Source organism: Nomascus leucogenys, chromosome 5 (genome assembly GCF_006542625.1).
Source record: "Nomascus leucogenys isolate Asia chromosome 5, Asia_NLE_v1, whole genome shotgun sequence".
NCBI lineage: Eukaryota > Metazoa > Chordata > Mammalia > Primates > Hylobatidae > Nomascus > Nomascus leucogenys.
The window spans coordinates 60,129,274-60,142,533 of NC_044385.1; the positions used below are offsets into that span (position 1 = coordinate 60,129,274).

The 13,260-nt window shown below is 42.3% G+C and overlaps 1 protein-coding gene across 3 annotated transcripts in view; it reads right to left on the reverse strand.

Annotated features, from left to right (window-relative positions):
• The window catches only part of TNFRSF19 (TNF receptor superfamily member 19), a 101,434-nt gene that overhangs the window by 34,828 nt on the left and 53,346 nt on the right, over positions 1 to 13,260 (reverse strand). For all 3 annotated transcript variants that reach the window (XM_003273107.4, XM_004088097.3, XM_003273108.4), the window contains one exon: positions 12,571 to 12,656. In XM_003273107.4, the coding sequence (XP_003273155.1) occupies positions 12,571 to 12,656 (86 nt within the window). The remainder of the gene's footprint in view (positions 1 to 12,570; positions 12,657 to 13,260) is intronic.

Consider the following 13,260-nt stretch of genomic DNA (forward strand, 5'->3'; position numbering starts at 1 on the left):
TATAAAATGTGAATGTTTCTATCCAGAAAATAAAAATTGTTGAATTGAACTAAACAGCTCTTATTTCTTCTCAACAGGACAAAAGCAAATTACAGATGGACGAGATAAAGACATAAAGAGTTTTCCACTCTATGATGTGCATGTGTATTAATTACCCAACAGACCAGCAGAAATGTTGGCATGATGCGGCAATAAAACTCAAGGAAAACAGGACTGAAGGGCACCCGGCAGCCCAGGGACAGGAACCTGCAGCGTGATGGGAAGCTGAGGAAGCAAAGGAGTCAAGAGGATGGTTCAGAGGCTCGGGGTGAGGGAGAGAAACTAAGGCAGTAAGAGGGATCATGAAGCAACCCGGGGACCCAGGGACATCAGCAGAAGGGAGGAAGTCAGGGAGGGAGCTGCTACATGGGCTGACGGCCACCGCAGCTGAGATCTGGTCAGTTCCTCAAACAAACTTGGTTTCTGCCCTTTCCATCTTGCTTCCAGATCACTTGGCCTCGAGACCTGCTGCCCACCAGGATGGACTAGGCCAAATATGATCACGCCTGCCTTTGAGTAAAAGAAAAGAAGACCGAAAAAGCAATGACCATGGGGAGGGGCTGGCAAGGCAGGCAGGTGCACCCCAGGCCTCAGCGCCTGGCCCTAACTGCAGGGCTGACTGAAAGGCACCCCATTATGCCGGAGCAACTCACTGCTTTGGGATCCTCTCTGGCATTTGCTGGATTGTAAGTACGGCTGTTTTGTACGTTAACTACCATAAATACCATCATTAACATTGAAAACAATTAAAAGCTGCACAATGGCAGCAGATTACCTACAGTGTTTCTCACAAACATGAGAAAGTAAAGGAACCTTCCCTACCGGCAAGGATATTTTTCTTTTTAATATTCTTTTTTGTTTTATTGTTTGTTTGTTTTTGAGACAGAGTCTCACTGTCACCCAGGCTGGAGTGCAGTGGCGTGATCTCGGCTCACCGCAGGCTCCGCCTCCCGGGTTCATGCCATTCTCCTGCCTCAGCCTCCCGAGTAGCTGGGAATACAGGCGCCCGCCACCTCGCCCAGCTAATTTTTTTGTATTTTTAGTAGAGACGGGGTTTCAATGTGTTAGCCAGGATGGTCTCGATCTCCTGACCTCATGATCCGCCCGCCTCGGCCTCCCAAAGTGCTGGGATTACAGGTGTGAGCCACCGCACCCGGCCTCTTTTTAATATTCTACGGACCCATAAGGTCTTGCTGTGTTTATCTGACTGATGAAACAAGGAAGCTTTTAAACTTCTGCACCAAGAAACAGAAAAGACACCATAAAAGAAACACATTATTATGGCCTTGAACATCTGTGCTGAGGGAGAGCAAGCTCAAAAATAGTGTGTTTCAACTGGGACTGCCATCTGGGAATCCAACAGAGACCAGAAACTTGGCCTCAGCCCTCCCAGTTCCACCACGGACTCTCCTTAACCCTTTGAGTGCCAGGCTCCAATTTGGGCTCTGGCCTCCAGCCCCTGTGAAAGAAAGCAGGGAGTGTCCATTTTCCCTTGCATTTGGAGAAGGCCACGTGGAGACAGGCAGGTTGTTAGCCTGCGGACCCTGATCCTGTGAGGCTGCCTTCCCTGTCATCAGTGGATAACTCTTATTTACCTCACTGCACTATTTGAAGAAGTAATCTGTGAAATTATTCTCAGATGATGACACTCAAATTATTTACACCCATTAACTTCCAACTAAGAAAAAAATGTGTATCTGTGCACAGTTTGGTATGGTTGTTTGAGTCTAGACTGAAAAGAAAATCTGGATTTAGACAGTGCTTCCTGCTATCTTCTATGCCAGCAGAATTGATACGGGTATTAACTCACTTATAATTTTACATTTGACAGGACTTAGGGCAAAGCACAAAACTCCACGTTAGGTTAGAAAGAGAATGCTTTTCTTGAGACTTGGAACAGGAAGGCGATTCAGGACTCAGCCCCGGCGTTACTGCCTCTTTTACAACTACTAGCATCTTCATTTTAAGAAACAGGGATGAGGAAAAGTTAAATAGTTTGTCTGAAAATTAAGTGTTAGGACTCAAAATCAAGCCTTCTTCACACTGAAGCCTAAATGAGCTTCCATGAAAAACATCGAGTAGATGGGTTTGCATTAGTCTCGGGATATCAACTGAGATAGTTATGAGAAAATTAGTAATCAGACAGCTTCCCCGATTTTATTTTTCAGGCCTTTATCTGTGTCCCCTGGGCCTAAAATCATAGAAAACACTCATGATCATGTAAAAGCTTACAGCAGAATATAAAAGCTTAAGTTAACCTCTTTCAAATATGTATTTCACTTGGGTTTAGAAAAAAAAAAGCAAAACTCTAATTTTCATTGACTATCTGAAGAGGCAAACAAAACATAGTAAATATTATAATATTAACACATAACTAGTAAATACATAAGATTTATTTAAATTAAACAAATTGAATTAAACTAATAACCAACTCTTGAGAAAGGGGTGAAAAGCCACACTATTTCTCAAAGCACATACGTCTACAGTGCCAGCTAAAAATGCTCTGCTGAAACTAGGAGAGTGAGTTCCTGCTTCCTCCCTTGCTCCCCTCAACTCTATTTCCAACAGGAGTCCGAGGGAAGTTAAATGTATCTTCACAACGGCCCAGGAGCCCTGTCTGATGCACCCATCGACTCAGTCACCAGCTGTGGCCTCTGCTGTGGGCGTCTCTGCCTCCTCCCCTCTTTCAGGGCCCTGTCCTAGGGTCACCTTAATAAACCTTCCCTCAGCACCTTATTGTAAATAACACCTCTGCCCTGCAGCATCGGAATCTTAACTCCCTGAAAACTGGGAAGTTGGCCTGTGGTTTTCACCAGGGCAGCCCCAGTGTCCTCATCAGTGCTAGGGACATCTTAGCATTCAAGATAGCTGTCCCTAAAGGAGATGACGAGCAGATCATTTACTGTTAAACAGTCCAATACCAAGAATTTTAAAAAGCAATTTTTCTCATTTTGAAGAAAACCATGCCTCCTACGACCCCTGGCAATATTTTCAGGAATTACTTTCAATAGCCTTTTAGAAAGTTCAATACTGAAGATTTTTCAGAAAATCATTTAAAAAGAAAATTTCATAACATAACCTGTTGGTCTCTTGACAGAGAATGAAGCAAGGACAGGAAACATTAACATACACATGCACACATTTTACAACAGCAACAGAGCAAAAAGATGCCTAAACCATATACCCTAGACATCTCACTAACGTACCCCTCTGAGGCCACTCGAAGAAGACCAATGCTTAAAAATAGTCACTTTCCTTATGGGAGGGTGACAGAAATGTTCTGTATCATGATGGGGGAAATGATTACACAAGTTATACATCCATCAAAACTCACTGCATTTTACATTTAAAATGGATGCATCTTCTTGTATATACATTATATTTCAGTAAAGTTCAAAAATTATTTTGAAAGTTAAAACTTCCTTTTAAAATTATAATTATCAAGAAAAATGTTTCTTAAATATTTAATTAAGAAAACTGCTGCATGACTTACAATAGACAAAACTCTCATGAATACTTAAAATATTTTCTGAGATAATCGAAATAATAAATGAAGCAATTAAAATAATGTTTTAGACCAGGCTGTGTGGCTCACGCCTGTAATCCCAGGACTTTGGGAGGCTAAGGTGGGCAGATCACTTGAGGTCAGGATTTCAAGACCAGCCTGGCCAACATGGTGAAACCCTGTCTCTACTAAAAATACAAAAATTAGCCAGGCATGGTGGCGTGCACCTGTAATCCCAGCTACCTGGGAGGCTGAGGCAGAAGAATCGCTTGAACCTGGGAGGCAGAGGTTGCAGTGAGCCGAGATCACGCCACTGCACTCCAGCCTGGATGACAGAGCGAGACTCTGTCTCAAAAAATAATAATGTTTTAAAAACCCAAAGTAGGATATTATCTTCTAAACTAATTAATTGCTGTTTGAAATTTGACTTCAAGCTTCCATTTTTAACTTTCTAATGCCCTTTTCAACCTTTGAGATACTTTACCCATTTTTTCAAGGAGGATGACTCAATTACATTTTATTTATAGGTTCAGAATTTTTCTTTATTTATAAATTATTTTAAAACTCTCTTAATCCTGTCCCTCGGAGTTCACCTGGAGAGGCAGTATTGAGCTTGGCCTGTCTGTGCTGCCAGGAAGGCCTGGGGCAGGACTCGTCTCCCCTCCACGTGACCATGTCCTGTGGAATGAGGGCTTTAAGGAAACACACACCATGGACCATTATGTGAAGGGCAGGCTGAGAAATGCAGATGAAATGCCTGGTACCTTTCAGAATTCAAGAAATACTTGCTATCTCACACTATTCTGGAACTTCTTTTTTCCCTTCTCAAAAACGATGTTACTCAAGTAAACCCCCTAGGAAGTGGCTAACACCCAAGTTTAAAGACAAAACGATCCCAATCCATTGGTTAAGGTCACATCCCCTGGTCTTCCTTAGAACGTGAACCCAAGAGCTGTTTCCCCGCACGGTGCAGGCCCTCACTTGCCACCTCAAGAGGGTAAATGCTCCCTATACAAAAAAGAGTAATAGAGCCTGAACTGTGAGTATATCCACTACAGGTTTGGCATCAAATGTGAGTCTGCTTTCCTCCATAAGCTCACATTTATTTTAAGCATTTGATGGGGACACACACAAATCACTGATCCATGTGTGTGGCCACAAATGGACTGTTTCACTGAGTTGTGGACTTAAGTCCACCTTATTTCACTAAGTCCACAACTTAGTGAAACAGTCCTGCTGGATTTTATATTTTTAAAAATAAACTGTACTTAATCTGAAAAACATTTAATTTAGTGATGCCCTTTAACAAATCACAACCTGTTGGTTGTGAGTAAATATTTAAACCAGCTCAATGGTTTTAAATGTCTAACAGAGACTGAAGATAAAAGCCAGAGAAATTAGATTTATTGGTGACTGGGTAATAATCAACTGCTACTGTTCTCAGAAGGCCCCACCAAAGGCTCAGGCACACAGCGACTTTTAAGAGCAGATCCCGATTCAAGGGGTGCTGTCAACTCATTCAGTCAAGGCATTCAACTTTTCTATTTTTACTGATAACAGACAAAGTCAATGACTTACAAATATTTAGCAACTTTATGGGAGAAAACTGCTAAATTTGAAAGATTTCAATTTGAGAAAAAGGACATTTCTTGGGAGACAAGAATGAATGTAGGGCATGTGTTTTAAGAAACTTTTTAAAGAATTTTCTGATTTCTGTAACTTTAATGAAATTAGGGCTATGGAAACATATCTGGAGAATAAATGTTGAAATAGCTAAATAATCATATAAACCAATTACATTTATGGTGCATTTTTTCTCTAAACAGGCCAAGACATTTAAACTGCTCAGCTATTGTTTTTTGTTTTGTTTTATTTTATTTTATTTTTTGAGATGGAGTTTCGTTTTTGTCACTCAGGCTGGAGTGCAATGGTACGATCTCAGCTCACTGCAACCTCCGCCTCCCAGGTTCAAGTGATTCTTCTGCCTCAGCCTCCTGAGTAGCTGGGATTATGGGTGCCTGCCACCACGCGCAGCTAATTTTTGTATTTTTAATAGAGACAGGGTTTCATCATGTTGGCCAGGCTGGTCTCAAACTTCTGACCTCAGGTGATCCACCCACCTTGGCCACCCAAAGTGCTGAGATTACAGGCATGAACCACCATGCCCAGCCCCAGCTATTGTTTTGAACATCCTTAGAAAAAGAGGAGTTTGCTGTAACAAATTTTCAACATATTTTCAGAAAACAATTGTTTACCTCAATAAGCAAACAACCTTGAGAGGGTCATTTTTGATGTAAATCATTTTTAAATGAATTACAGCAGTTTTCTGCTTTCTTGAAAAAGACTTCATGGTCAGGTGTGGTGGCTCATGCCTATAATCCCAGAACTTTGGGAGGCTGAGGCAGGTGGATCACTTGAGCTCAGGAATCCAACCTCAGCTCTACCGAAAACACAAAAACTAGCCAGGCATGCTGGCATGCACCTAGCAGGCTGAGGTGGGAGGATGGCTTGAGCCTGTGAAGTTGAGGCTACAGTGATCTGTGGTGATTGCACCACTGCACTCTAGCCTGGGCTAACAGAGTGAGGCTGTCTCGGGAAAAAAAAAAAAAAAAAGACGTCAACAAATGTAATTTGATCATCCCTGCACCCCTTTTGGGGGTTCAGAATCATAATAAGAACTGTAATTATCATACTAAGGGGTATTAGAGAGAAAACCTCAGGGGTGAGTCACTAGGATGAAAAGGTCTGTTTGCTCTACACTAAAAGGCATCAAATGACAATGTGTTTGGGGTTCTTCATGCTGCTTTTTGTGAGTTTCTGACTCCTCCCTGCAGGCTGCGCTTTCACTTCTGGCTGCCTCCGTCTCTGCCTTGATTAGCTTCTCCTCTCTCTTCTAATCCTCTCCATCATGGCTGGTTTGGCTTGGTACAGTAATGCTTGCAACAAAAAATAAATAAGTTCCAAGGGAGAGATTAAAAGGTGTCCTCTTAATAGAGATATAGAGCTGGGACTTCGTGGAGAGACCTGGTTTAAGTTTTCAGCTGTGTTTATTTGGATTCCACATAAGCAACCTTTGACTACTACTATTTTAGATTATTTTCCAGTAAAATAATGAAATCACATGTTATTGACAAAAAGAAAGAGATACAGTAAAGGAAACCAAGGAACTCTAGACAATGGGAGGAAGGGGAGAAGGAGCAACAGTAACTTAAACCAATCATAAATGAGTGAACAATGGAGGGAATCCCTGCTTTGAACCTCCCAGGGAGGCCTGGCTGGGTAATCTGTCTTCCACAAACCATGGGCTTTCCTTTGATCTCATTGTCTTCCTATTCCCTGCCCTGAAAGTTCTGTTTGGCAGTAAAGAGCTAAATATTTAAGACTTGCCTATAAGAAGTGCCCCTTCTCTGCTGCCTCAGATACTCATTTAAAATGCATAGTAGCAGTTATGTGTTCCTGAAACAATACCCAAAGCAAGGCCCCTTAAGAGCAGCTGTGCCAGTGATCCCCTGGCTGGACACTTAGGAGTCTTGGTCTGAGGACCACAGCCGACTTGAAAACCCTCAGTAAATGGAGCCCTTAATTAGTCCTCTACGCACTGGCTTTGTGGGCCCGTCACGCAGAGGCCCCAGGAAGTCCTCATGGAAAAGGGGGCTGTTAAGTATTAGCGAACTCATCAGAAAGAACTCCACTGCAGAAACAAAAAACCATCCACACACACAGTAAAGATCACATAACGTTCCCAGCGAAAGGAAAATGCTTTTGGATTATCTGTATCTCATCTGCGTCTCATTATGCAGTCATTTACTCTGATCAGATTCAGTAGATGTTTCAGTGCCCAGGATGAAGAGGATACCAAGAGCTGGCTTCTTAACTCCATGGTTTGGCTGGCTGAAATACTCAGCAAAGAGCTGAAGTCAACTTGGAATTCAACAGGAGGAACTTGCTGTTTCTCCCCTCCCTCCCAGATTCCCTCCTCTCCCTTCTCCTTTAAACAAAACCTGTATTGATTTCAAAATGCTCCCAATTTATTTCCTTTTAAATTTGTTTTTGTTTGGTTTAAAAGAGGTACTCTTACTTACCAGGCACTCTTACTTTAAAATAATTTAACACTGAATGTCAAGAGACAAAGATATGAGTACCTCTGGACACAGAAATATACTCATGGACATCCATCGTTAGTGCATGAATAAGGCATGACAGCTCGCACAGAAGGGGACAGCAGTGTCACGTGGAATACGAACAGCCTCAGAAGTCCAACTGTTGGCCACATACCTGTGTGACACTTTACCCAGACAAGTCATTATATGAAAAAAGTATATCAGAAGTGGCAAAAGAATCCAAAATAGTATGTACAGTGTAATTATGCTCATCTTTTCAAAATCAGTGGCCTAGATAGAAAAAAGACTGAAAAGAAAACCTTTAGAATGCTGTCTTTGTTTTTGTAATGATCAATGCTGCAAATGCTCTGTTTAGGGGACTACTGGGGTTCCCTTCCACCGCTCGCTTTTTTCTACTAAATGTTAAAAATTATGTTTAATGAGCAAGTACGTCTCAAAGTTTATTTTGAAATTGCCTTTATTTGTTATTTAAAATATATTTTAAACTTCCTTTGGAAAATAATAAACTTTTAGTAATGTGATTTATTACTCATTGGTGCAAACAACTGCTTGCTGTCTTCTAAGACTATGAAACCATATACAGTTCCTAAGAGTTGCAGGTCAGCCCAGCTCAGGCTTTCCTTTCTCCCACACAGTGATTTATCTGATCCCTTATCTCTCCAGAATCACGTGGCTTGTCTTACAAAGCCCCCGAGAACAAAGCAAACATCTAGGTTAAACATACTTAAATAAAGTTTTACTCTGGTGAAAACCCCTTTGAATGTTTTCAAAACCATTTGTTCCAGCCACAGTATTTGTTCCAAATTAAGTAAACAGTGCTGAAAGAAATCATACTAAATCTGCATTTCTTATCAGACTGAAGGCAGGATACGGTTCTAAACTTTCTTGTGTATTTTTCTCTATTTCTCCTTGAAGCTCTAAGTGGGCACATGTGATTAGGAACTGAAGTTACTTGGGGGAACAACGCCTGCAGCAGGCATTTCTATGTAATGGGCGTCTTTCATTTATCTGCAGTTTACAGGAGTGTCACTCATCAACCCTGAGCTCCATGCCCAGCCAGTCAGTATCACACATTAATATAAGCTATTAGTGCCCAGACAGAGGGGCTATGGGAAGATTATCATCACAAATCCATTGTTATTGGGGAGGCGGGGCGTAGAGCTCATCTGGTGGGGGTGGGGCCGAAGGCCTCAGATCAAGATAGAGAGGGGAGAGACTGGCCTAACTCCGGTCTCTTCAGCCTTCAGCCTCCCAGTCTAGCCATGTGAGCTTCTTCTTTTTCACCTTTTTTTTGTTTGCTTGTTTTTGTTTTTTGAGACAGGGTCTCACTCTGTTGTTCAGGCTGGAGTGCAGTGACACAGTCACAGCTCACTGCTGCCTCAACCTCCTGGGCTCAAGCAATCCTCCCACCCCAGCCTCCCAAGTAGCTAGAACCAAAGGCACACACCACCATCCCTAGCTAATTTTTTATTTTTTGTGGATATGGTGTCTCACTATGTTGCCCAGGCTGGTCTTGAACTCCTGGGCTCAAGTGATCCTCCCACCTTAGCCTCCCAAAGTACTAAGATTACAGGCGTGAGCCACAGCACCTGGCCCCCATCTGAGCTGCTCAGGCACAAAACTCCATGGCATTCACTTTCTGGTACCCTTCAGTGCTCACCCACCAGGGGAGGTGAAGCACTAGAAGACAAACATCAGAGCCAGATGCACCATGAGATCCTCCCCATCCGGGACAACTCCAAAGCAGCAGACCCTCTGAAGAACACATCTGGGTCAGGGCATGGCCAAGGACAAGCGGGGTCATGGTTTGAAAGAAGGCAGGCCAGCAAGTAGACAGTCATTACCGAGCTTGCCCCAGGGCAGGTATCATGTTGCTGGACTACTAGTTCATTTAGTTCTATCCAAAATCTGCAGACTTGGGCATTTTCCAGAGTAAACAGAGGTTCAAAGAGGGGAGACTATTTGCCCAAGGTTACACCATCAGTACAAAGTGCAGCCAAGATGTGAATCCAACACTTCTGGCAACACAACCACAGCAGGCAGGTGGGTCTGTTCCTTAGCAGGCAGGTACCACTCCATTTCACAAGGGAAGACCTAGCCCTCAGGGAGGTGAGTGCTGGCTCAGGTCACCAGCCACAGACAGGCGTGGTACTGGGGTGGTCCCTGGGGCAGCTGATAGAAATGGGAAATCCAGAGCGAAGAGACCCAGTAGGTTAGGACAGACAGCCCTGCAGACCCAGAGAGCTGCTGTAGTGCATGCAGCATACAGGGTCTCCTTGTGCAGAGGCGTGGTGCGCCACCAAACTCCGAGCCACCTGGGACCCCAGGGAGGGCTACTCCTGGTTCCAGAGAGTTCTTGCCTCTCCCACTACCAGGCATGTCCTTAAAACAAACCCCATTCCTTAAGTTAGCTTGAGAGGTGTCACTTTCTTCTAGCTGAGAATCTAAGTAGCACAGGAACTCCTCAGGGGGGAGAAAAAAAATCACTGATGCAGTAGCTCTTTGTGGATGAGCTAAAAAAAAAAAAGCCCAAAGTGGAAGAAATGAAAACATAAGGCGCCTTACAAAATTTTCCCAAAAGACTCCAAAGTCTCTTTTGAGGAGATTAGTTGTGTTCTGGAATTATTGCCAAGAACTGTGCCAAAGGCAGCAAACTTTCTTTTGCAGAGATAAGGACTCATGCTCACTGAAGACTACCAGCCTGTCTTGCTTTGTGATTTGAAAGGCTATCAGCTGTGCACACTGCAATTTTTACTTTGACAAACAGCTTATTTTTCCTTGCTTTCTAAAAAGTTTCATATATGAAGAAACATACACACACACATATATGTGTATATATATATATATATTTGCAATGAATTATTTGGTGAATGTTTACCTATTATAAAAATGAGGATTGGTATATATTTTCTATAACATATATATATATGGTTAATTTTCTTTTTAAAATACTAAGGACTTCACACAACACTAAATTACTAAGGACTTCACAAGACACTAAAAGTTACATATGAGATCTACCTTCAAAGGCAAATTTGTAATATCTGAGCTTAGCCAGAACCCAGAAGGCAGAAAATCCCAAAGCCTCAGAGTTTTGACTTGATTGTATTAAATAGAAATCCAATAAATTAACGGGAAAAAAACCCTAAGACTTTCTGACTCTAAAGTGGCAATACTGACTTCACGGAATCTCTGTGCAGCAGTCTGGGCTGCAGTGCATGATTTTAACTCACCTTCCTGACAGAAAGATGGCTGGGCTGACCCACATGCAGGCCCAGGCCACTGCATGTTAAACTGGCAAGAGGGCTTGTCCTTTGATGGGTTGTGTCGTGGCATAAAGACACTCCTCCAGTGTCTCTGACATGTTAGATTTTTAGCGTTTTCTTTAAGTGATTAATATTAAAGCAAACAACATAAGAAAGAGTCAATGTGTAGGAAAGATGAGATAGCTTAGTTTTCCTTAGGGAGCTTAGGGAGACAGTAGATTGTGGTAGAAAGAATTGGACTGGAATTTGAATATTGTTTCTGGCACTTAGCAGCCAACAACGGAACAGGATTCACCTCTCTGGACTAGTGTTCTCATTGACAAATTTGGACTGATGATAGGATTATTGAGAAAAGTAAGTAAAACAAAATAAGTAAAGCATATGCATTGTGACTGATAACAGGCATTCAATATTGCATTTGTTATCTGCAATGAATTATTTGGTGAATGTTTACCTATTATAAAAATGAGGATCGGTATATATTTTCTATAAAAGAAAATCTTCTAACTTCTTTCGCTTTTCTATCACTTCAAATGAATAATAGAACATAATGCATTTGGTAAAGGACACACTAATATGAACTGCAAAATTCCATGACACTCTTGGAAAGAGAAGTACTATGTGACCTTATCAAATGATGCACTAACTTTCAATTAGTTCAGAGGGGACTTTTACCGTAGCAAAAAGCAAGAGGACAGAGCCCAAGCATTGAAAATGATATCAAAACAATGCTCCCCAGAAAGGCAGGAGCGACCTGTGTGTGGGATAAAGCAGCCTCCTCCGTCCTCCCTCCTGCCCTTCGCTGTCCCCTGAGCCATGAAGTGCGGCTCTCCCGAGCCCTGCTGTGGCACAGACAAGCGTGCTCTGCCACATAGGGGCCACTCACCGGTTCCCTTCCTGCGGGTTTTTATTGACCAGGTTTGTATTTAGGATTAAAAAGAGTGAGAGGCCACTCTCCTTCCTATTCAAAATTGATGCTGGTTGATAATTTGAAACAAATACCTTTTATATCTACACAAAATACATAGTCAGAAGGAGTAACTAATGTTAACATAAAGAGGAAAAGGCACAATTTTCTTATGTATAGTTGTATCCCCAGCATGCAATGGAGTTCTCTTTTCTCATTTATTTGTTAAATGAGAGAAAAGAAGGAATGGATGAAGTGAACTAAGTTCCATTTAGTGACGCACAGTGAGGGCAGGTGACTCACAGAGAGGAACTTTTCTGGGAAGGCAGAGATGCCACCATATGATCCTGTCTGGGGACTAGGAAAGGAAAATCCAGGAATTCATGGGGCCAGGGCATGAAGACCTAAGAGTGAGGATGTGAGCCGCCTGGTTATTCAAAGTCGCCTGAATTACAGACCCAGGGTGCCAGGGAAGGCTTCAGATGGAGTTGAGCAGTGGCAAAATGTCTGCACTCCACTCTGAGATTCAAATCCCTGGGCCCAGTTTGCTGACTGAGGCACACAACAAAGGGGCTTTCTGTCCTGCTAGAAGCCTGATAAAAGAGGACACACTGTACACCCCACAGGAGAGACAGATTTGGCTCCATTTGCCAGAGAAGAAACGTTTACAAATTTAAACTTTTTCAAAAGGCCAGGTGTCCCCTTGGCTCTGCCTGTGTTGTGTTCACTCACAGTGCGGTTCGTAAGGAGGAGGAGGGTCTCCACAAGGCACACACTCCATGTCTTGAAAGCCGACAAGTTTCGTCTTCCTATAAAATCTAGAAGAGAAAGGAAAATACTCCTTGTTAGCTCTTTCATCTAAGCTTACAGTTGTGGTCATAAATTACCAGCAGTCTCCATTACCAGTTCTACAGTTAAAAGTACACAGAGGCTTAAATAATAGTATCTTAGGTAGACACATTTTTGAAGAGGAAGCAGTGGACACTTAAAAAATATCAATTCCCCTAAACGTAACTTTGCAGATGCTTCTCAGTGCACTTCTTCTATATTGGGGTGGGGGTGCAGGTGGGGGAATATAAAGTCAGTGGTCTTCGACGTTTCTATTGAAACTTAAACTACAAAACACCTTATAAATGAATAAAGAACTAGGTTTTAGCATTTGGAATTCAGACACCCAAAAACCAAGCAACCATAAAAGCAATGGAAAAATGTAGGGAAATACTCATACAATCTTGATACAGGAACGTCTTTCTAGGCATAACAAGAAACCAGGAGTCAGAGTGGAAGAGATGAACAGCACACACACACACACACACACACAGATTTTAAAGACATCTGAAGGGCAAAAATAAATAAATATAGCATCATCAATAACAGGTAATGGGCAAACAAAGATTGAAAAATTGTTCTAATTATAGTACT